This window comes from Patagioenas fasciata, chromosome 1 (genome assembly GCF_037038585.1).
Source record: "Patagioenas fasciata isolate bPatFas1 chromosome 1, bPatFas1.hap1, whole genome shotgun sequence".
Classification (NCBI taxonomy): Eukaryota; Metazoa; Chordata; class Aves; order Columbiformes; family Columbidae; genus Patagioenas; species Patagioenas fasciata.
The window spans coordinates 25,160,918-25,184,362 of record NC_092520.1 but is presented as its reverse complement, the minus strand read 5'-3'; the positions used below and the strand labels follow the sequence as shown (position 1 = coordinate 25,184,362).

The following is a 23,445-nucleotide window of genomic DNA, read 5'->3' as shown; positions in this document are numbered from 1 at the left end:
AACGCACACAGGAACTTAAGTGTAACAGATTTTTCTGTACTGACCAGTACCTGTTACCATAATTATTTGCAGTATGTCACTGATCAGACATCCTGAAACCTAAGCTGTTTTAGCAGTCATTTTCTCCAGCGAAGCGAAGTCTACCTGGATAAATTCAATGGACCCCAGGCAGGGACGATATGAAATTTAAACTTATCCTTTTCTTTTCATAAATTTTAAAATATTTGGAAAGATAGCTTATCTAGCACACTCTGTCTTATCAAAAAGGCATTTGGGAATTATAAATCAAAACCAAACAGGTATCTCCACATTTTTGCACTACACAGAAAAGATGTTCTTTTCTGTTAACTAAAATGTTGTCATGGTTAAAAAAGGCAATAAATGGTGAATATCATGAAGAATGGTGAATATCACAAAGAACGGTGTATCATGTAACCTACATATTGACGGAAGAGAGTTCTGGCTGACGTTATCTATTCTCTTATAAAATTATTAGTCTATAATATAAACACAATGCCTGTAAAAAGATGCGGGGACCTCTGTGTCTTATCTATCAATATCAGATTACTTCTTATAAGCATATAGTTTTGTTTAAGAAATGGTTACGCATCCTGTGGCTCAGTTTTTCATTCTTTTCCCCTTGAGAAGTCATTTAATGCTCAAACAGCTTACCTTGACAGCAAGTCGATCAACTCAAGTTTTGACATTCCATCAGGAAGCAATCGAGGAATAGCAGCAACACATGTTCTGAACAAATCGATTTTCGGTTTTCTTTCACCACTGAAAAATTAAACCAGAATTTTGACTAAGCTGAACAAGTAACTGTGTTAAATGAACCACCTACAGTTTTTCAGAATAGGGCTGGACATAATGGAGTGCCAGAGGCCTAGTAAGAACATCAGGACAGAAAGTTAGACCCTATAAATGAAACAAAAAGGAAACATGAATAAATGCTTCAATTGATTAAATGGTTCCAGTTTTGAGGTTTTTCATGCATTGTAACTACTCGGTACTTGAAAAATCAATTATTACTGACTCATTTGTTTCTCTTTGAGAGGAACAGGAAAATGTATCAAGATGGAATTATAATGTAGGAGGCTTCCTTCATCAAGACCAGTATTTGCATGATGCAAGCTTTGGATGAGAAAAAACTGGTGTGTCCCCCATCACACAATAGCTATATTACACCAGTTGTGTAAAGCAAATAGCAGATATGTAGGAATCCCAAATAACAAAACTGAAGATGCAGACAGTTGCCCTCAACAGGGCACAGATCTCTGGAAATTGCACACCACATGTTATTACACTGAAAAAGAAGATGCAGTTTTTTTCTGATTTGTTTCCAATGTATTTTTTTAAAGAATTAAGATTACCTATTGTTTGATGATTGAGCACAGAGGAAATAACCAAAGCATAACAGCTTTTCAAACTGTATAGTCTTCCCCACAATATTACTAATTATTAGCCTTCAATGTGCTTTGGAGCAGTCAAAAGGCCAAGGTCCTATTTAGGACCCTACTGCACACATGCAGGGAAAGACTGTTCCTGTTTTAAAGCTTCCGATTGAACTACAAAAGAATGGGGGGAAGAGAAAGACACCAAGAAGGACTGTAAGCTACTAAACTCCACACTGAAATTCAGTGACAAAAAGAAAATGAACCTAGTTTTCCTGCACACTAGTCCAATGCCCTGCTTATTACATTTCTCTGCCTCTCCACCCAACAGAATAAATTGCATTTGGATACCGTACTTCTGTGTTCAGTCACAGAGAAAGCCTGAACGTAATACCATCTCACAAGTCTAAAATAAGATTTCTAGAGTAACACTGAGCATTCACTGAAATAAGGAGTAGAGAAAAGGCACAAACTGACACTAGGCTTACTTAATTTGAAGAGTAAAGACAGAGTTTTAGCGAATGCCATTCTTTCTCTTAACACTCCATACACTTATCAGCTTGAATATGTATTACATTAATAAAATAATATGATTATATAATTTTAATCTACTGACTTAAATTTTACCATGAGGGGAAAGTATTTTCGCAATGAATTCTCTCTATCTCATTGTACCTGTATCCTAGCAGACAGAACTTGAAAGAAGGTGTCAGCAATTGGCTTGAAAAACAGTAAAATACAACATCTTATCAGAGAACTTGGTTATAAACTTTGAACTATCGTTGCTAATGAAAAGACTAGTTGCATTAATAACTATTCCAAAATACTGTATTTTTGTAGTTGTAAACAGTAAGGGGCAATCAGTAATTTTATCTGCAGGCAAGCCAATGAGTCTTCCTTGCTGACTTGAAGTGGAAAGAGAACTTTGCAGAGTTTCCTCATTATCCACTCGTGGCAAGGGTAAACAGTTTGTGCATTTAAAATGGAGGTCAGTAAAATATTAGTCTGAAAGGAAACTGTTACGAAGACAAATGAGTAATTATTTATAAATGTAAAATCTGTGGCTGTTCTGTGGCTTATCAATTGCTCAGACAACTAGCGGGAGAAGATCCAAACCTAACTGTTCAAGTCCTCAACTTATCCGAGCTACCAGGCACAGCACATGAAGCGTCTGGCAAGGGAGGGTTCACAGAGCCCTCTCCTCATCTCCAGCTGAGCCAGGATCCAAGCGGACGAGCTCTGGATGAACACACCAACAAGTCGTCCTCACCGGGAAGTTTGTGTTTCCATACCAGCGGTATCAGATTTTAGTTAGGTATTATCAGCAAAAATCTCTGAAGTACTTGCAAGAACAGGTTTGTATCCTAGAAAAATGGATGCTTTATTCTGACAAGATGTTAAAAATAATTACAACCAGTATTGAAATTCATATTCCAGTGGAGGATAGAAAGGATAAAAGGATGCTCCTTAGTCAGGAGTTGAGTAAGACTCTTCAGAGTGGCATTTACTACTTCAACAATAAACGCTTCAAGGATCAGTCATTAAATACAGAAGCACGTCTGACACTGCCAAAGAAAATTCCAGAATCTGTATACTTTCAAATATTATGACTATTCATTGCCTAGCTACTTCCCTCTGAATACTATTTTGTTATTAAAAATATCATTATGATATTCAGTTTATACAATAAAATTAACTGTATGTAAATATGACAAAAGCCATAACTTTAAAATACAGATAAATTTAGTGTTCTGTCTATGTATTAAAACCCATAAGAACTCAAACCAACTACATAACTCTAGTGAAGCATGAAGTTCTGTGAATAAAATGATAAGCAATTACATAAAAACAATACATAGACTTTTCCACTTATCATGCACAATTAAGTTTTTAAAAGGGACATTTAAAATGCTGATAGTAACAGCTAATGATGGTTTTCATGAGTTCACATGATTTTAGATCAACAAATAATTAAGTGTCCCAGAAAGTTTTTTTCCCTGGAGGAACAAGTTAAAATGTGTTCTAATGTGTTTTTTCTTTCAAGTGTGTCTATTATGTTACAGCCTATTTGGATATAATGTATAACAGAAAAATACAGTAACTTACATGTCTAGATCTTCCAACTTTAAAATCCTTATGTCTGACAAAAACGACTATCAAACCATAAGACTTCCTGAAATTTAAAACTCTTTTAAGTCTACTTGTTCCCTGCCTCTAAAAATAAGCAACACTTTGGTGATGCTGAGAAACCATAGAAAGGACATTTATAGCTAAGGCTAAGTACACTTCTTTTCTAAGTGCTCAAGGTTTTACTATCCAACTGTCTCTTGGGAATAAAATGTGAGTTTCCAAACTCACGTCATCTCTTGCAAAAGCCTGGATACCCAAAATAGTTACGAAAGCTGTGAACACTGAGCAGTATACTGAGTAGTACTGTAAGAAGAAAATGAAACATTATCTGATAGTAACACCGGCATATTAATGTATAAAGTAAGACAATGTTTAAGATACAAAGAGCTTACAATCTCATCTGCACAGTGACAGCAACAAACAAGGGCAGAGGAATGACATTAAAACATAAAGAGTATATCAGCTGTAAAAGGTAGCTGACTTCGGTCAATCGTTGCAGTCTATCTACCACTCATGGTATTTTTAGCAAGTTGTCTTTTTTTTTTTTTTGACGATATATGGAAAAAAAAAATTGAAGAGACCAATGTCCTCTTTGTTATACCTCAAACTATTTTCCAGGGGTTGTTTCTCTTCCAGTATAACTACTGTGTCCACCCCTTTAACAGGAAAGAAATGCAAGGTCTCCTTACAGCTGGATCTCTGCAACCTCTGCTCTTTGTGTGTCAAATGATGTCTCTGTGTCTCTACAGCCTACCAGATGTCCACCACATTAGAGCTCTCTCTAGGAAACTTCCCTCATTAATAATTTTGGATGAGAGTGTAAAGTGCTGCTGTTCCACACCGCTTGAGACATACCGGTTTGATTCTGTTCCAGTGGGGTACTGCTTAAATCCAAGACTCTCATCACAAAATAACTTGGGTTTTTAATTAAGATTTGATTTTGATTACAGGCGTGAATAGTAATAGGATTTTGGAAAGATTATCACTAATAGGGATTTACAGAATTTGTTGCACTTATTTTGAAGTTCAATGATGCAAATACACCCTGGAACAGTGTACTGAGCATAGCCTGACAGGTTTTCCACTCTGGTTTTTCAACTTCTACCATCTAAATATTCATAAGGATTCACATGTGATTTTGGGTACATTGAGAGCATCGGTTCAATTCCAAACACTGCAACGTGCAAAGAGGTACAGTCAACTTGTCATAAACAGTTTTTCAAAGTATATACTAACTATGCAAAACGGTTTTGTTTCTTGCTGTTTCTCTGATGACTCACAATAGACAGAAATAGAGAAAAAGTTCTGAAATTACATCTCAATATTTTATGGGATTTACTGCTCTACAGCACTTACGTAATCATGTCTTCGGGTTCTTTGTTGAGCATCTGGATGTTGGTCAGCATCATGCACCGCCCCACTTCCTTGTCAAGATGTCTGAGAATGTTGTCCACGGCTTTTCTTACTTGAGAATAATATAATGACATACCTGCAACAATATGCATTCTTGTATAATTTGGGATATTTACAGACACATATATTTTGGAAAAGCAAGTTTCTTAATGAAATTGTATGTATTAACACTCAAAAATACATTTTTAGCCATCTATTCTCTGGTTGATTCTCTTCTTATTTGATAAAGACAATGTAAGCTTAGGATTTCAAAATGGCATCGATTTTCAGATCTGATACAATCGAAAATTTAATGGCAGAGTAGAAGGCAAAAGAAAATTTAGGAATTACTTAGTTTAATCTTACATGTTATGCATGGAAACTAGGAAATTGTATCATAAAATAGACAAGAAATTGCTAATAGAATATAAGAATTCAATAGTGCAAACATTCATTATCAAATGCATGAGGAGTAACCAAAATGAATGGAATTAGTGACAGGACTAAACACTGTATTTGTTGTACATTTCAACAGCAGTGAGACTTAATTATTGCTTATATTCTTGATATTACTACAATGATGAAGCAACAGCACAAGTCTTTACTGCTAGTGTATAAATACGTAAACTTTGTTTCATTCACTTAACTTTGAGGACTTACTGAAGTGCTAACGTGAGTAGCCAAAGTTGCTTTTTTTTGCCAGCAAAAACAGGCACCTCCAAGGCACGATACAGAAGCTCTTTTCCTGCAGCACAAGATTCTCTTTCTACATTGACTATGAAGGAAGTCCATTTACCTTAATGGTGCTTTTAACTCAAGCACTTCAGTTCAGCTTTATTTTACATTTAAAACCTTCTGCCACTTAGAAAGTTTCATTTTGTGTGAGATACTGCAATTAAAATAAGGATATCAAAGGAATCTTTGCTGGTTTTCAAAGCTGGTACATTTTCTGAGCACAGGCACTGTTTCCAATAACACGAATATCCATGAATAAACACAGCTATTCAGCACTGGAAGAAACTAATACTTAACAGTCTTTATACTTAAAACCCCAGAAGACAGGGTTGCTACCACTTGAGGAGCACCACTGAGGACTTTTCCTGAAAGTAATTAAAACAAGAAAAGAAAGCAGTATTTGTCAAACTAAACCATTATTGTAAACCATTAGAATGAACAAGAAAGTAAATGTTTACAATAAAGAAATCAATTGAACATGTAACAGCGGTAAATTATTCTGCTCAGGTACTGAAGACTTATTCATATTCATTCTCATCCAAGTTTCTATATTACCCATTCTCTCACTGACCTATCATTTTAGCTTCCTCCTCTGTAAGAGTTTTGCTCAAGTACGTTTTCTTCACTCTGAGAGTGTTTCCAGAGGGAAGGACAGCTCCAGTCACTGGCATTGGAGGTTCACCATCTTTTTGCTGCAAGCTATCGGCAATTACAAGGAAAGCTCTCAGGCCAATATTCATTCTCTGTAAAGTTCAAAAGATGAGTATCATAATCAAATAATCACATTCTACTCATACTCTTCAATTGCTTTGAAAGTTTGAGGATGTACTTGCCAGCATTTTTTCTGTATCCTCGTTACATGGACTAGTCTGACCTATTTTACAAAAAATGCCCACAAAATAAATTGTGAATTCCTATCTGCACTATGAGCACTGCACTGCCCCCTCAAAACTTTATTTCTATGTATTTTCATTAGTGTATTATCTCTTTTTCTTCAGGCCAAAACACGTGGATTTGACCTTGAGTTTAGTGATACATCTTAACTGGACCTTCAGATAAACACAAATGTCCTACATGCTCATCAACAACTGTCTTGAAAGGCCCCATGGTTGACCACACTGTGTTAAAAGTCTGGAATGGTGCTCAGTACCCAAACTGCAATGTAAAAACACCAGGAAGATGAGGTTAAGTGACCTGCATGTCTTCAGGGAATTCACCAGAGAAAAACTTGCAGCCCTTGCACTGCAACAACTGAAAGACCAAAATGTTTTCAATTTCCCAGGAAACCTCACAGGCTCACCTACTTACACTCTCCCAGAGGTGCATTTAGATGGATTATGAGTGGGTTTTTTTAGAGCGCTGAAGGCTACGTACATCAAGAGTAGACCTATTTTTTCACTGTTTTCCGACTTACATTGTTAGAGAAACAGTAAAGTTGCAGGTGTTGATTCATCAAGAAGCCAAGGACTATGTCCGCGCCCTGTGAGTTTGGCTTCATGCAATGCTAATACACAATGTCCATTGCAGGACCAGCTGCAGTGAATCTGGCAGGTGACAACCCAGAACATGGTGGGGGCTGCCTGATTAAGAATTCTCTGTCATTTTTCTTTATGCTGCTGAAGAAAGACAAAAGCTGTGCTCAAAGTAAAGCTTGCTTTTCACCTCTGCTGCTTTTGACAGTAAAAAGTTTGATTTATTTTTGTAAATATTTTTTGTATCAAATATAATAGGCAACTCATCTTATTTTCACGTTTTAATGAATAGATATGACTTTAATACTGCAGGATTTCTATGGACATATTTTATAAGATGATCACAAACACTTTTTATTCTTAATTTTCAAATTAAAATGTTTTCAAAATTATAAGCAAATATTTTCCAGGGAATTTTTCATTATTTTACTACTGTTTTTTTCAAACATTTTTCGAATTTCTGATTGTTTTCTCTAAGGAATGTACTAGGAAGCTGACTCATGACACTAACGCTAGTGCAGCTTTACCAGTCAGAGGGGTAATACTTTATTAGTGTTTATTCTTTTTTGTCATCTTCAGTCCTTCGTGCATCATGCACTTTTCTTCAGTAAAACTGTTTTGAAAAACATTGAAATTGTCACAGAAAATTTATTTTTATGTTAAAATAGTTTAAGGCATTGCATATTACAGCAAAGCAATAAGGAGATACTATGATCAATAGTTTAATTTATCTTCTTATTTTTGTTTTATACACTTGCACTGCCTCACATCTGATAATCTTCACTAAGGGAACTTGAGATAGGCATAAATGATGTGACATTTCACAGATCAAAGTCCATAGATGGATTTTACCAATAAATAAAGTTCAAGGTTCGACCTAAAAACTGGACAAAGGGGAAAGCATGCTTAGAACGTAACCAGAAAGTAAAAGTATAATAGCACAATACAATATACACTAACTCAAAAAAAAATGCAGAGGCACATCATACCTCAGGGTTGAGACTGAAAGCTTTTGCTGGTTTTCCAACGCAGAGGAAGTCAAAGATAATTTCTTTCATTGCAAAATCCAAACGTTCCTAAAATAGTAAAAATATTGCAAATCATTAAGCTGCTCACTTCTGCTACTTATTTTCTTTAGGGCAACAGAATGCTGAAAACCAGTTTAATCAGGATCTATTTAAATGTATGGAAAGAAAGATTTTCAGAAGCATGCAGAACATATTGTCAGGTCTAAGCTTTCAACACTGCCGGATGTTGACAAATTCAAAAATTTATAGCATTTAAATATAAAATGATCCAATTTGGAAATAAAGCTTTTAATTATTTAATTTAAACTGTGGTAATTATGGTACTAACGTAGTATTTTATATAAAAGGAGCTTGTTCACAGATGGCGCAGTTCATGGAGGTTTTTAAGCATCTGTTCAATTAATTCCTATTCAAAGACTTTAAGTATGTGCTTAAGTGCTTTGCTCAATGGGAATGTTTTCTGAATTTAAGCAATAAAAGAGATCAAACTTCCAGCACTGCAGGTTAGTTGATTTTAGCAATTCCCATTTGAACCGATGAAAACTAAATGCGTCAAGTACATGCTGAGCGTGGTTTTCCTCTGACCTGGTGCTTTAAAAGCTGCGCAACTGCCTGCCCCGTACAGTCAGAATTATTTGGTGTCAGGATAAAATGTGGCTTACTATTTTGAACTTTACTGACAGTCAGAGCCTGTCAACAAATGCCTTTTCTGACTTGCTGGCAATTCCAAAACCTGACAAAAATACATTTGAGTTGAAGTGAATAGATTTTAATTCATTTTCAGTGGAATAAAGTTAATCAAAACCTGTTGTTCCAAAGAAGTCTGCCCCAGCTCTATAATTTTATCTATATATCTATATATTTTCTCTATAATTTTATCATTGCCTAGAAGAAAGATATTGACAATGGGGTTGCAAAAAAAAACAGAAAACAGAAGTTTACTCATTTGTTTATTTTTTATTAGAAAAACAAGTTATTCATTAAGTGAAAAGACATATGCCTGTTTCTCCCATACCTGTGCAATAAACTGTATTATCTTCACAAAGATGTTTAGAGGCATATCTCTTGGCACAACACCACGGGACCCTTTTGGGAAAAGTGTTGTGACAATAGTAATAAGTCGACTGTAAAAGAAGGAAAAAAGCATTAGACATCTCTGGACCTTGCAGACCTTCACCTGCCATGGAACTAAAGTTAGAAATCCTATTCCATCTAGAAAGACTAGAATGTATTTCCTTTGAAATGAAAATGTAATGGGGTATCTTGCTCTGACCCACTGCTACCAATTAAATGTGATTATTTTATTTCATTACTATAAGTAATAATAAACAATCAATGACATGCTGCTACAAAAATATTTCTAACTCTAACCAGGCAAGGACTGAGTTTTATTTCTTTCAAAAGCAGAAACACTTTATACAGTAATTTTAATAGGTGGGAGAATAACTGATGGTGCCACAAAAGGGAATACTTTGTTGTGCACAATTGAGTTTTTTACTTCACAACAGGAATACGATCAATTCAAAGGAGTTCATGAGAACTATAAAACCTCTTCACTGGCAGCATCCACGCTACAAGGTCTGATTATCATTACAAATACAGCATCTTACCTTTGGGTAGCTGTGTTGCTTTCACATTTAATTCTGATCATGTAAACCCACAGCAGTCTGTACAGAGATTCCAGTGCAACTCGAGCCATTTTTGGGTCCTTATTCTAGATAAGTATAGAATGTAAGAATAAACTTCAGGTACAAATTAGAAAGGAAGTTCTGCACTTAATAGGTGTCAAGGTTCAGAGTTTTCATAATGACACTACAAAAGATACAACCTCCGTGGCCAGTGCACCACTCCTGTGGCAGCAAGACGCTTATGCATCTGACCTACCTCCCCTTGTGTTCCTTAAGTTGTGGAAAAACCCAATTATTAAGTTAGTTAGATACATGTTACAATTTAAATCTTTTATTTGAAAACCACCTCAATTTGACTCTGAAAACAAGACCTAATCTTCAGTTTATTACGTCAATTCAAAAGCTGCTGCCCTATGGAGGAGACCTGGTACAAAGAACACAACAGATAAATAAATGTACTGCACATATTCAACAGTGAAAGGACAAAAATCTGTGGATGCTTAGCTTGGTCTGATTAACATGGCATCTGGGATCAGCTGGACTGAATTGGTTATCTGTCTCAATTGCTGTTTATTTTTAGAAACTTTTGAACTAGTACAAGATTGTCTTTGGGTCTCTGATGATATGCAGATTTCTCTTTCTGTGGTAGTTTTAAGGGTTTTCTGAGTAGGGTGCAAGTATATGCAGTCCAACCAGATGGTATCCCATGTGTTGGGCTATCCTCTGCGTTAAACTTCGAAGGAGTCTGGTACACTTTGACCTGAGATAAGATTTGCCTGACCCACAGTGTGAATCTCCATGGCAAAGAGCAGAATTTTTGTCTGCAAACAAATGTTGAGTCACAGATCAAAGACAGTGGTTTGATCAAAGAAACTGCAACCAATGCCATCAATAACTCCTGAATGTTTATCAGTCCAGGTCCTACAAAATGGAAGGAAGACAACCTGGCAATGATATGGGATATGGTTCCAACTTCAAGCATGCCATCTGTTACAAGCCTAGGAATATGAACGCCTCCTTGGGGTTGCAATTTCCATTTAACTCCTTGACAACACATTTTATGCAATAAAGCTTTATATGGAACAGATAATTGAAAATACTTTTCATAGAATCATAGAATCATTTTGGTTGAAAGACACCCTCAGGATCATTGGGTCCTACCATCAACCCAACACTGACACTAAACCATATCCCTATTTTTCTTTATTACAGCAGAATACAATGGCTGTAGCATGTGATTAGAATAAGTATGGAATCAGATACTAGCAATAATCTAGTACATCTACCTAAAACTGATTTCCAAGAGATCAGTAGTGCATATTCAAGTTCTAATACAATATTAAAACCAGAAGATACTAACCTTGAGATTGGATAGGCAGTTGTTGAGGAAAATATGCCATCTGTTTAAAAAGAACTGCTTCTGACTGACACAAAGCAGGCATGTTACCAAAGGGTACAAAGCCTAAACAAGAAATCAATGTCAATACCACATTATTTGCATGTCTACACAACATAAAAGTAACTTAACAGAGCTACTGTAAACTTAAAGCTCTAACTCCTCAATTTTTTGCAATACGTTAGCCAACATAAACACATTCTTAAATAGTACAATTTAAAAGGAACCCTTCTCTAAAGCTATTACAGGTATGTTTTATGTATGAACTAAAACTAACCAAATGCCTACTTATAGAAGTATAATAAATCCAAAGATGGGCCACAATTTTCCAGATTCACAGGGCTAATTTCTGTCAGTTAACTGAGAAATGGTAGCATGGAAATAACCAAACCACAGAAATAATAGGGATTTGTGAATGCTCAGATGTCTATTACTCCTCAAATTCTGCAGTCACAATATTTACTGAGAGACATGTCAAACACCCTAAAGGATTGTGTTAAAATACAGGCAATGCCTGGATCTGCTGGTAGTTACATCTTGCAAAGAAAAAAATAAAAAGAAGGAAGGCAGAATATAGAAGTTCAAGTACTGGAATCTGGACTAGCTCACACAATGTACTTTCAGATAGAAAATGAGGCAAGATGAGTGTCCCTATCCCGCCTGGACAGTGAGTGCACAGGTTCACAAAACACTGGTCTTGGAAAAGAAGGTCCTGTTCAGACTCTAAAGAGTGTGCTTTCTTACCGGGAGCCTGAAAATATGTACTGCAGCTATTTCTGCCAACTGTTTGCCTTTCCCCTCCTCCTCCTCCTCGCAATGTTTGCATTTCTAATCACACTCTCCCAAGAATCTGTTCTATTTTGTCACTTTTAACTATGTAGCCTCCAGTGTGGTATGTGTAGACAAGCAATCAAATGCTAAGCCCCAGCTGTGCAATCCTTTCTCAGGCACGTAGTATTGACTTTGGCAAGTACGGCCACCAGTTTGGGGAAGTTCTATCTCATGTAAAAACTGTACAGCAAAGCTCGTACCCTGCTGCCGTTTCAACCATGTTTTATTAACTCGGCAGGGTGGAACAGAGCCACACAAACACAAGCAGAGGGAAATCAAAAATCCATCCCGAATCTCCCAGTAATTCAAACTGGATCAGGCCTGTGCTCCAGAGGATGCTTGCACTCTCCCCTGGGAGCGGTGTGAGGGTGGCAGTGAGCGCAGTGTCCTCCTGCAGCCCTCCCAGCAGATTCACTTGTGCCAGTGACCAGCATCTGCTGGGAGCACTGAGAACAGGGAAGTCTTTTTGACCTTCCCATAGAATGAGGGAGGGCGAATGACAACTTTCTTTACTAAAAAGGTCCAAGACTTCCAAACGGATCAGCTAACGCTGCAGCGCAGACGTGTGCTGACCCAGTTGGAGAGACAGACTGCTTAGGGCGGCCAGCGTCAAACTGACTCAGATCTTCATTTAATTCAGATCAACTCGTGCTTCCAAAAATACACTGCAGTGCCACTGTGCATCTCACAAGAAAAAAATGAAATAGGGAGCTGCACAGTAGCCAAGTTACGGATTTAAAAGGGCACGTATTATACATTTTTTTCTTCCTGCAATGTATTATTTAAGCCCCATGAAAGAATTGTTCCCACATGCCTCATTTGTTCTCGCTTGACAAGAAGTGAACTCTATTCTCTCTCCTCTCCTAATGTTTACACATTACAAGTATGAGAAAATCTAACCATTTAATCATCACAGACCTAGAAGCTGAAAACATCTGTTTGATTCAAACTGATTCTGATCGTATTCTGAATAAAAGAATTATGGTTATTTTCTGCAAACACAATAACCTTCACTGCAAATAGAAATGTATTGGTTATAAAGCCAAATGCAGAACAAGGTTTTGCAACCAATTCTCTGAATTTCCCCAGAGTCTTGCACAAAGATATTTCTGACAAAGAATTTTAGCCTCTGCTTCTTAGGGTTACTAACCAATGAGTGCTTCTTTCGTGAGGAAAGTTCAAGTGTTGTATCATACAGGCTTTCAACAAAGTTCCTTAGACAGGGGACATTCACTTCATTTTTAACAGCCTGCAAGAAAATTTCATGTTAATAAAAGACTGTTTCACAAGTTGTTTTATCTAATTTGAAGATATTATGCAAACAACCTGAAAAATAAACTCACAGCAGCTACAGGGACAAGAATTTCAACAAACAGTCCTGCCAGTGCATGCTTGATATCTTTGTCTTTAACTTCAAGGAAATAATGTGCACATTCCTAAAAGAAAAGAAAACAAGGAGCATAAATTATGTATCAGCTGGAATAAGTACATCTAAGTGTTTGCTGAATGCACATGAAGTGTCAGTGATTATTATGTTGCAAATCCCACAGAAAACATTTATCTATTAAATTCTAAATCTGCATCTTGCAGCAAGCACAAAGCAGGGCTTATGTCGAGATCAAAGATCTGTTTCTCTGACCGTGATAATCCACAAACTCTCACTGATTCCAGCTGTGCCCAGTGTTGTTTTGGGGACGGAAAGGGAGTTGGAGAGAGGGGCTGACCTCCTGCCTCCCCTGTGGGCACCTTCAGGAGCAGGAGTAATAGGCCACATGGACTGCTCTGCACCATGCTCTGGGAGGCCAGAGAAGTAACATACTTCGCTGGTAAGATACTCAAGGCAAGGAACAATCTTACTGTAAATATTTAAAGATCAATTTCACTGCTAGGACCCAGTGCAGATTAAGGGTCAATACAGAACCATGCTATGTGAGGGAAGAGACCTTTGTTTCAAACGACTGCAATTTCCAGCCTGCAGCTGTGGACTGAGAAAATAAAAATGTACTTTTGTCCTAACCACGCAGCGAGCTCCTGTCACACAGCTGTGCTGCTCAGGAAGTGCGGGAGGGGAGATAAGCATCCACCCACTCTCGTGTTTCTGTACAACTTCTCTGAGGATGACAAACTATGTTGCCACAGTTACTTCCCCCTCTCTGGGTCCAAGGCCCCAAAGCCACTGACGTTACAAGGATGTTCCTCATTGACCTTTTCTCCTGCACATGCGTGCAGAGCAGTTTACACTTCAGACCATGCATAATTTTTCCTGGTTGCGATCAGGATTCTACACCACACGGCTTCAGTCACTTCTGCTATGCGGCTGAGGCCCCTGTGCAAAGACAGGATCCTTCCCGGGCTGGCTCTGCACCCTGTGCTGGAAGACGGGTTCTGCTGGAGCTCGCTCCTGGGATCAGCTCACCTGTTAAAAGTGGCTCTCTCTACTGGAGCTGGTGCGACAGAGCTCGTAGCTGAGGCAGTTTGATACTCCAACTAACACATCGATTGGCCACACAATTGAACTGTAAGTGTATTTCACCAAATGGAGCAAAACTAATTTTCCTACATACACAGTGCATCTTAGGATGCATTGAAGTACATATGAGAATTAATTTGGCGCTGAGATACCATGGTCATAAGCCAGGTAGAGAACACTTGCATCTGAATTTTGAGTCTGCTACACGGGAGCTTTACCACTGATTTCAGTAGCAGTGAACACTGGATCCCAGCAGTGCTGTGCCATAAACATATGGTCATTCACTCATATTAGTCATGTGCACCAAACACACACTACTTTGATATCTGGATAAATTACATTAACACATACTAAGATGTGTTCATATCATGAGGCATAAGGTAAGAAGAAAAATGAGCTGTTTCTATATTGTTAAATATGTTTTAAATATGTTGTTAAATATGGTTTAAAACACATCACAAAATTAAAATAGAATGTGCTTCCTGTTCAGGACTTAGAGAAATGGTCCTGTGTGTCAGTACATGTGTGTGTGCATTCCAGTGTCAAATCCTTACTTGTGGGCATCTAACATTGATTTCTGACTCCACTGACACCATCAATAAGCTGATCTTTACCTGAGGGTTTATCTAAAACATGTATTTTACTGGATGAGTAGCTACAAACCATGTAGTCATGAGAGTGATCCCAAGGAAAAATGAGGGAATAAAAAGGCTAAACTAAATAAACTTGTTGATGGGAACAGAACCCATGGTACATTACCAGCAAGGATGTAGACTTCAAAAATGTTTAAACATAAAAGATTTTACTTCATTTTACAAAATCATGTAATCTGTTAATTTAAAGCATTCACGACAGTCTAACTATGCTCTGTACTTGTGGGTCTCACACTGGGTGGGTACAGAATGTACCCTACAGGACGGGGGGTGAAGATGTGGTGGAAGGTGCCAACATACTCAAAGGAAATTCTGTCCAGCTTTAGCCTCAATTATTTGTCTCTTTCTTTGTGTTTTTCTCCATTCAAAGTTGTTCTCCTCTCTGGCAACTATGTCCAGGGGGGAAGGTTACAGCTAGGAAGATACAGATGGGCAGGGACACAGGGCAAGAAACAGCTCGGGGATGGCAGGGTGGGAGGTCTGGGGTCCACAGAACCAAAACTCTTTTTGTTGGAGGTTGAGATGTAGGCACTCAGGGTATACAACTGATGAAAAGCTGGCATGAAGTGATACACTCCAGAGACTGGAGACTGGAGTGCTTAATGTTCAGAAGAAACACAAAGTAGCTGCACATACACTTACGTAGGAATGACATGGAAAATCTATTGAAGTATTACAGGAAAGATAAAGGGAAGACCATTGTTCTAAAAAGTTTGGGAACCGCAGTTATCTACTCAAGAATTTTACCTGCATAAACTGAAGAGAAGCTTCAAAGTCCTCCACAGGATACATCTTAATGCGAAAGAATTTCATTCCCATTATAAGACTGATAATGCTTTGAACGACATATGGGCTTTGTTCTTTATGCCGTAACTCTTTTAACTCTGCCATGAATTTCTTCTTTACAGCAGGAAACCTACAAATTCACATTGGTTAGTTACAAAAAAAGTACAGATTCACATTTGAATTGTCTTGTAAGGTATCTAAGTAGGGAAAAAACTAAAGAAGATTCAATCTTGGTTGTAAAGTATTACATCATTTCAATCAGTATGAGAATAAGTTTATTTTTGTTTCGTTTTCTTTCACTTCTGACAAACTCAGTAAAGAAAACAAGGTATACAGTCTGATCTTGGTCTGTTTGGATAACCACATCTTTTCAATTATTTTCTTACCACACCTCTCTCTCACCTAAGAGCTAACAATATCATTAGCATAATCCCCTCAGAGGTTTTTTAAAAATCCAAGATAAAAACAGGTTGGCAGGAAGAAGCCATTCAGTGGTAGTAACACCTTAGCAAAGCACTTCACAGCTGGAGGAGAAAAACAGTATTTATGGAGAACAGGTATGTTTTATCTTTGACAGTCAACTTGAAGCTTTAGATACAGATGCCACTTCCCCTTTTGACTTTGACCCAGACAATTCAGAAGCCCAGGTAAGGCCTTAGCTGAAGTCTGTGAAAGTCATATGATTTCCAGGAACTCAAAACACTGCTTTGGTTACATCAAGCAAAAAAAACCCAAAACATTTGGCTAAGTTGATTTGCCTTGTAGAGCAGACTCGCTCTCAGCAACACCAAGAAGTGGGGAGACAGAAATCACTGACATGGATCTATGTTGTGGCAGTAAATTTCACACTTCTGCTTAGTTTGTGTGTTAAGCACATGATGAGACACTACATCAGGTAAATGAGTTTCTGAATCTGTCTGCTTCCAGATTCTAAACTTAAGACTGGACTCCACAAAGTGTCTTCTGTCTTCACTGTGCCACCTGGGCTAAGAAGTGCAGGATGAAGGATTCAGAAGCAGTTGCGCTAAGTTTTAAACTGAAATAACTGCAGAGAAAATTTAAAATGTTGCTATGTTGGAGTACAGCCAATTTTAGGTTTGCCCAGCTAGAGAAAAAATAGCATATAGAATAAACTGTAATTAAAATAGCTCTCTCCAGCCCTCTGGGCTTTCCACAGACGTCATCGCTGAGATAAGAAAAATAATGCTACTGTAGTCCCGTAGAATTTATTTAGTATCACTGGACTAGATAGAGAAAAGTCTGTGTTTCCCAGGAGTTCTATGCTCTAGGACACCTGGATGAACAGAGGAACAATGAGCTGAAATTATTTATTCCTAAACTACCTTTTAAGAAAGTGGGAAAATCAGAATATTAATATGTTGAACAAGTAAAGCTTCTCGGATTTCCATCACGTGTGGTATTCAATTGTACTTACTTTGCTTGAGCTAGAACACCTATTACTTCTGCATACAAATCTGCAACAATATGCATATTTCCAGTGTTAGGACCAAGGTACCTAGCAAAAGACAAGAAAGAATTGTAGGCTGAGGAAGTGTCCTGCTCAAATCACTACAATTGAAAAATTCAGCAAATATTTCTTTCATAGAATTTTTGTGTGAATAAGAGCCTTACCCTTCTTTGTATTTAAAGTGCTTGAAAGCCAAGTTAATAACATCATGTACCAAACTGTCTATTACAGGATGAAGTGGAATCTGGAAACACAAAACATAACTGGTAGACATATATTACACTTCAAGCTGTATACCTTAGTGCTTCTGTTATGTCTAGGTATCTTCCCTACACAAATACAGTATTAGCCGAAATAGCATCTAGCTAACAAAACACTGAAATGAGCCAGTCATTTAAAGTTTATTTAGTACTGAAGATAAATAATTTAGCTCCAAACACTTGGCAAAGCAAAGTTTGTATGAGCACAGAATGCTATGTATTCTACACGTGCAAGAAAGACAGCAACAAAAAAGTGTGCAGTGTGTATCTCCTGTTTTTATTAGACTCTTAAAGATGGAAGTAGAAAGAAGAATCCTTAAATTAGGTTGTATTGGTAATTTCCACATTTCCATTGGTAATGAATAACTGAAGAACTCCATACCTGTTTCAAAACTTCTATTAAAACTAAAGAAAAAATAAAATCAATAGCCAGATCTCTTCTCTCCATTAAATAATCCCTCTGTTGTTCATCACTGCAAAATCAAAACAGGAAACACAATATTTAGACTGTGTGTTGTAACTCACATTATATGCTTCCTCAGTTACACAAATAGAGATAACATGGACTTGTGTTCTATGTTTTAAACTGCAGCCCAGCATTTCAGAAAGTAAGGCAGTGATAGGCTCTTAAAATCTGTGATGAATAGACCAAAACTAATTTGTTACTTTTACTTTCTTTCAAATGTTTAAATGTCACTCTCCATTTCCTCCCTCTTTTTTTTCCAGGTTAAGATCAACACAAAACTTTCTCAAAAAAACCCCAACAAAAGCCAGAAATCCAAAACAAAAACCCAAACACGAAGACAAGGAGACTTTTTGAGCCTATATTCTAACAAATAGATTTAATTTTAATTTCTTTGGTGGTGGCACCATTTAGACAGCTATCAATTACACTTTGGAGACAAATGTAATAAATTATTTTGTACTATCAAATTCATATTTAGACTTGTACCAACAGAGAATTCATAACCAAACTATGTCCTCTTTTAAAAACTGTTCCAGTGTTATTTTTTTTAAATTTTGGCATCACTCGTCAAATATGCAAACACGTTCTTGTGCAGAACAACAGAGGAATAAATGCCTGAGGGTGAGTAGCTTGCAATACAAATATGAAAAGTATCAATTTGGATCACCTGATCACAGCTTCAAAGTGTACTGAAAAGATAACATGAAATATACAATACTTTTTAAAAATTAAACATTAGCATAATTCTGCAGGCCGTTTGGAGCAGTTACCATTGATTTCAGTGAGATTTTTGTTTCCATAAAGTCAGCACAATTCTCATGAACATTAAGAACTTTAGTGATTTCAGTGGTACTTATGAGCTTCTAGTAAAGCATGCATTTAAGAGTTCTGCTTGATCAGTGATTAAACAAGTTATTTGCATTTTGGTTTTCTTGGTTTCACATTAACTGGAGAAAGGACTGGTTACATGTTCTTTGTGTAACCCTGTCAATCGACAGAGTGGCCTTGGTTCACTGCTAAGCTGACTTTCAACTAGATTTTGGGTGGAGTTCCTGAAGACAGGTCATCCTGTAACAGGCTTCTGTCGTGAGCCGAGAGAAGGAGGCTCTTCAAGGCAAGGATTCATCTCACACAAAAGCAGACAGCTACTTGATGCCTTCACATTGCCTGCTTCCACTGATATAAAGAGTCTGGAAAAGTCTGATTCAGGTTTATGTCTACCTTGGTATTCCAACACTGGCTCCTACCTCTTCTTTCCAGCAACTCTTGCCTTCAGTAGTTACTGGATTAGAATGTAATCCTAATGTGAAGAATTGCCTACGCATTTCCAAACACCAGGTCCACCAGTGTTGATTCTCCTGCTGTTCTATTAAAGTGTGTAAATACAGTTTCAAGTAACTGGAAAAACTTCAAGTTTGAACAATACGCCTGTACCAAACCGCCAGACCTCAATAAATCCAAGACTATTCTGTCACCTTATCACTGAGGAAAAATTGATATCTCGAGAGATCAATATATTTGTTTTGGGGTCTTTACTTTTGTTTGCTTGTTTAAGAGCTAAGTCAATGTTGCTAAAGGTCTTTGACTGATTCACAATCTTTTGGCTTGAGGACAGGTGTATGTGAAATTTCTACAACTAAGAAGAAAGCTGTATAAAAAAAAATGCTTCGAAGTGTCACAGAATTATTCCCTGCTCACTGGAGTAAAGAAGACAGATACAGGTTATACGAACCAATATTTAAATGACATTACAGCATCCAAAACAGCAGTAAGAAATAATGTTTGAACTATCAGATACTGCACCCATTTAGAAGCTGAGAGAAGAGTTCCAGGAACAAGCAGAAAAAAACGACAACTTTCAACCAACTGTAACCTCACAAAAACTGATGGCTGAAATGTAGTATCTTTAATTTAGAATCTATCAATAATGTATGTATGCATATCTAAAATCATACCTTTTAGATTTAGTGCTTGTTCTTGGTCTGTACTCATGAGATTCATCTTCTATGCCATTCTGTCTTTTATACCAGTCAAACAAAGTGCGCAGGATAGAGGGCAGACAATATTCTGAAAGCGAGCTCATTGAGCTTATTACCTACGGGGAAAATACAACAAATCAACCAGTGCTCAAGTTCCTCCTCCTCCTTAAAAAAAGTCTACTTCAATGGTTAGACATGTTCTTTCCTGTTCTCATTTCATTTCTGAGATCCATGGTACAAGCACTGACTTAATATTCTGCATTGCCTGTTGAAACATAAGCAGAAGTGCAGTAACAGGCTATATGTCTATAGCATCTTTCCATTGATGACGCTACAATGCATTAAAATTCTCTATAACAACATACAACACACCAGAAAACTATCTAGTTCTTCAAAGGGCTTACTTCTATTTGTTACATAATGCTGATTTGAGTTTAGACTTCTCTTTTATATAGGAAAATACTTAGTTTCCTGTGTCTTCGTGTGCACAAATAAGTAAAACATAGGTTAAAATCAATCCTTAAAACTTCCTGATTAAACAGCTCTAGTGGAACACTGGAAAGGAAGATTACTGCTCACTCAGTTTCAACCGTGTCACCCATTACAGAAATGTTACCGAACATGTTACTACTGAACTATGACTTAAACTTTGTATGACAGGAAACCATAAAACTGCAAAACATGAAAAGGTCAAAAGCTGGGGCGAAAAAAACCAGCCCATTATTATACAAGAGGATTATATAAGTATTGCAACTGAATGTTCACAGCTACAGCATTTGTGTGCATTCTAAGAAAACAACTATTTAAAATAGACATAAATTACTGATCTGGAGATTTGTGACCACCTCAAGATCATGCAGGGCTTGATCTGGAAAAGTGAAGTGCTGAGGTATGTACTTCATGTCAAGTGCAAAGGCTGTGGCATTACCTCTGTCAGGTCTAGCCGCCTGCTTAAACTTAGGTCAGCACATTTCAGTGCTCGTGGAACAACACCACTAGAGTTTAATGTCTCATACAGGACCAAGCTTATGTGAAGCCTGTGACTAAGACAAGAGCAAAACTGGGAGACTGAGCACCTCACATACAATTCCCAAACGTTACTAAAGCCTTAAATGACAGCTTCTGTGGATGACAGTTTAAATCAATAACTCTGACCTGTTTTGCAGCTTTTTTGCCTCAGAATTTAACTAATTCACAGTGATGTTGTGGTCTAAAATTAATAAGACATTTGGAGGATAAAGTAATACTGTTTTGATTGGATTCAAGTATTATGGCCTAAAATGAAGCACAGAGCACTAGAAAGCTATAACTGATCCTGTGAAAATAAAGGCTCTATAAAAGTACTATTTCAGGAAAGTTTTCAATCCAGTTTTTCCGATATACTTTTACAGTTGAAATACGAAACAAGTTGCTGTGGAAGATGGCACGAAGGCACTGCTTGCAGCAGTGACAGGAGGCCTTCATGAAGAATTGCAACAGCAGCCCAAGCTCCATTACACCAAAGCCTTCAAGCACAAGACTTCAGATAAACACTTGGAAGACATGAACCACCCAGTGTCAGTGCAAACTATTCACTACTGACTCAGGACGCGTAGAGATTCCAATTGCTTCTCTATTGTTTTCTAAAAATTTTTGGTGTAGTACTGGTTGTTAATTATGAAAAGTAGTGAAAAAGGGTTTGCTGGGGAAGACTAGAACAGACCTAAATATATTTTAAGAGATCACAATATTTAACTGTAAGCAAAAAGTCATTTCAATCATGTCTTCCTGCAAGTTCACCAACATATATATCAATGCTCTTCTCTACAACCCAGCCATGCAATTTCACTCACCACAAAAAGTCAAAGTGGTTCCTGTTCAGTTTCCTCAAGCCACACCTTCTCTGCTGAATTTACAGTGTGTCTCTTTAATAGGGATAAAAAGTCAATACAGCTTTTTTTTCATTCTTTCTGTCATTGCAGTTTTAAGACAGGAAGGAAGGGTGGACTGGGCAAAGACCTGGCTCTCAGGGAGCAGGAAGGGAGGGAAGTCTGGCCAGCGCCTTGGTTACTCAACCCTTTCATTTACTGGAAGTATGTCCAGGAGGGAGATGAATCCCAGCTCTGTGCTGCTCCTGAAAGGGAGTGCACAGATGTACAAGTGTGTCCTTGTTGGACAAATGATCATGTTCTTCCATCATAAATGAACTACCTACTGTATGGCTTAAGGATAAGAAAGCTGCACAAGTACGGAGCTGTTTAAAACTTGTGTTCACAGAGCATTAAATATACTTTATGTAAATGCTTAGTATTTATTTTGGACTAATATACAAGGGTAAACTTAATGAACATTCCACCCAGATAGTTTGCTACACTTCACAGACTTCCATGAAAGTCTTGCTATATTGTCAAAATACAAATACGAGAAATGTTTCCACTAAGAGCAGATAGATGCTGATTATTTTTTTATTTCACAGACAAATTCCTGCGTGCTTTAACAGCAAATAACTGCATTCAATTTCCAACAGTATATTTAATTTCTTGGCTCTGCATTTTTTTCATATAACATATAAGTCAGTATGTAGATTAAATGTGTATTTTATTACCGTTTTAATAATGCAGAATTGCAGTACTTCATTTTCACACTTTGTTTTGTTTTGGGTTTTTATCTATTATTTGCATAGTATCTGCATATTCTGTCTTCAAATTGTTGTCGTGCATATTCCAAATAATGTACATTAGGAGTGAGATTTTGCACTTTCTATCAATGCTACTAGAGCAGATTTGATGAACATTGTCTTAGCTGTATTTAGGATACTCATAGACATGCAATAAGATCTTCCCTTCATTCAACATTTTTTCCACATCAGGCATTTCTATAACAAAGCCTCATAACTACAAACAATATAGACTCAAGGAAAGTAACAGCTGCAATGAAACCCCCCTCATTGAAATCAACAGCAAAACTCTCGTGGACCAGAGTAACACCAGGATTTCATATGCAATATATGCAATTGAAGAGTTAAAGTTAACAATTCCTGTTCCAAGTTCTCCAGGCTGGGGCAGGGGGAAGGTGGAGAGATGAACTGCCCTAAGCAGTAATCAAAGCATACACATGCTCTAATTCTGTTAGACCTTTTGAGACAAACTTTTTTTCTGGTAATAATAGATTTCTAGGCAACCCAACTCTAATTGCAAAATCTGTAAAATGAAACATTAGGAGCAAGTAATGCAGTTATGTTTGTATGGATCTCCTTTCATTCACACCTTTGTTCTAAGCATTTTTTGGACACTGCTATGAAATCACATCTCTCTGGGAACCAATTTTCATTTATGACCTTGGTTTGTTGAGTAAAAAAATGAGGATTTTTTTTTTATA

General features: G+C 37.2%; 1 protein-coding gene across 2 annotated transcripts in view; it reads right to left on the bottom strand.

The window, feature by feature from the left end:
- FRY (FRY microtubule binding protein) overlaps positions 1-23,445 on the bottom strand; it is a 186,051-nt gene that overhangs the window by 88,749 nt on the left and 73,857 nt on the right. For both annotated transcript variants that reach the window (XM_071804672.1, XM_065829999.2), the window contains 14 exons: positions 20,065-20,204; positions 18,026-18,116; positions 17,548-17,627; positions 17,351-17,431; positions 15,877-16,045; positions 13,350-13,442; positions 13,157-13,255; positions 11,140-11,241; positions 9,762-9,865; positions 9,167-9,275; positions 8,113-8,199; positions 6,223-6,394; positions 4,881-5,013; positions 673-780 (listed from right to left, as the gene is read on the bottom strand). In XM_071804672.1, coding sequence (XP_071660773.1) covers positions 673-780; positions 4,881-5,013; positions 6,223-6,394; positions 8,113-8,199; positions 9,167-9,275; positions 9,762-9,865; positions 11,140-11,241; positions 13,157-13,255; positions 13,350-13,442; positions 15,877-16,045; positions 17,351-17,431; positions 17,548-17,627; positions 18,026-18,116; positions 20,065-20,204 — 1,568 coding nt within the window. The remainder of the gene's footprint in view (positions 1-672; positions 781-4,880; positions 5,014-6,222; positions 6,395-8,112; positions 8,200-9,166; positions 9,276-9,761; positions 9,866-11,139; positions 11,242-13,156; positions 13,256-13,349; positions 13,443-15,876; positions 16,046-17,350; positions 17,432-17,547; positions 17,628-18,025; positions 18,117-20,064; positions 20,205-23,445) is intronic.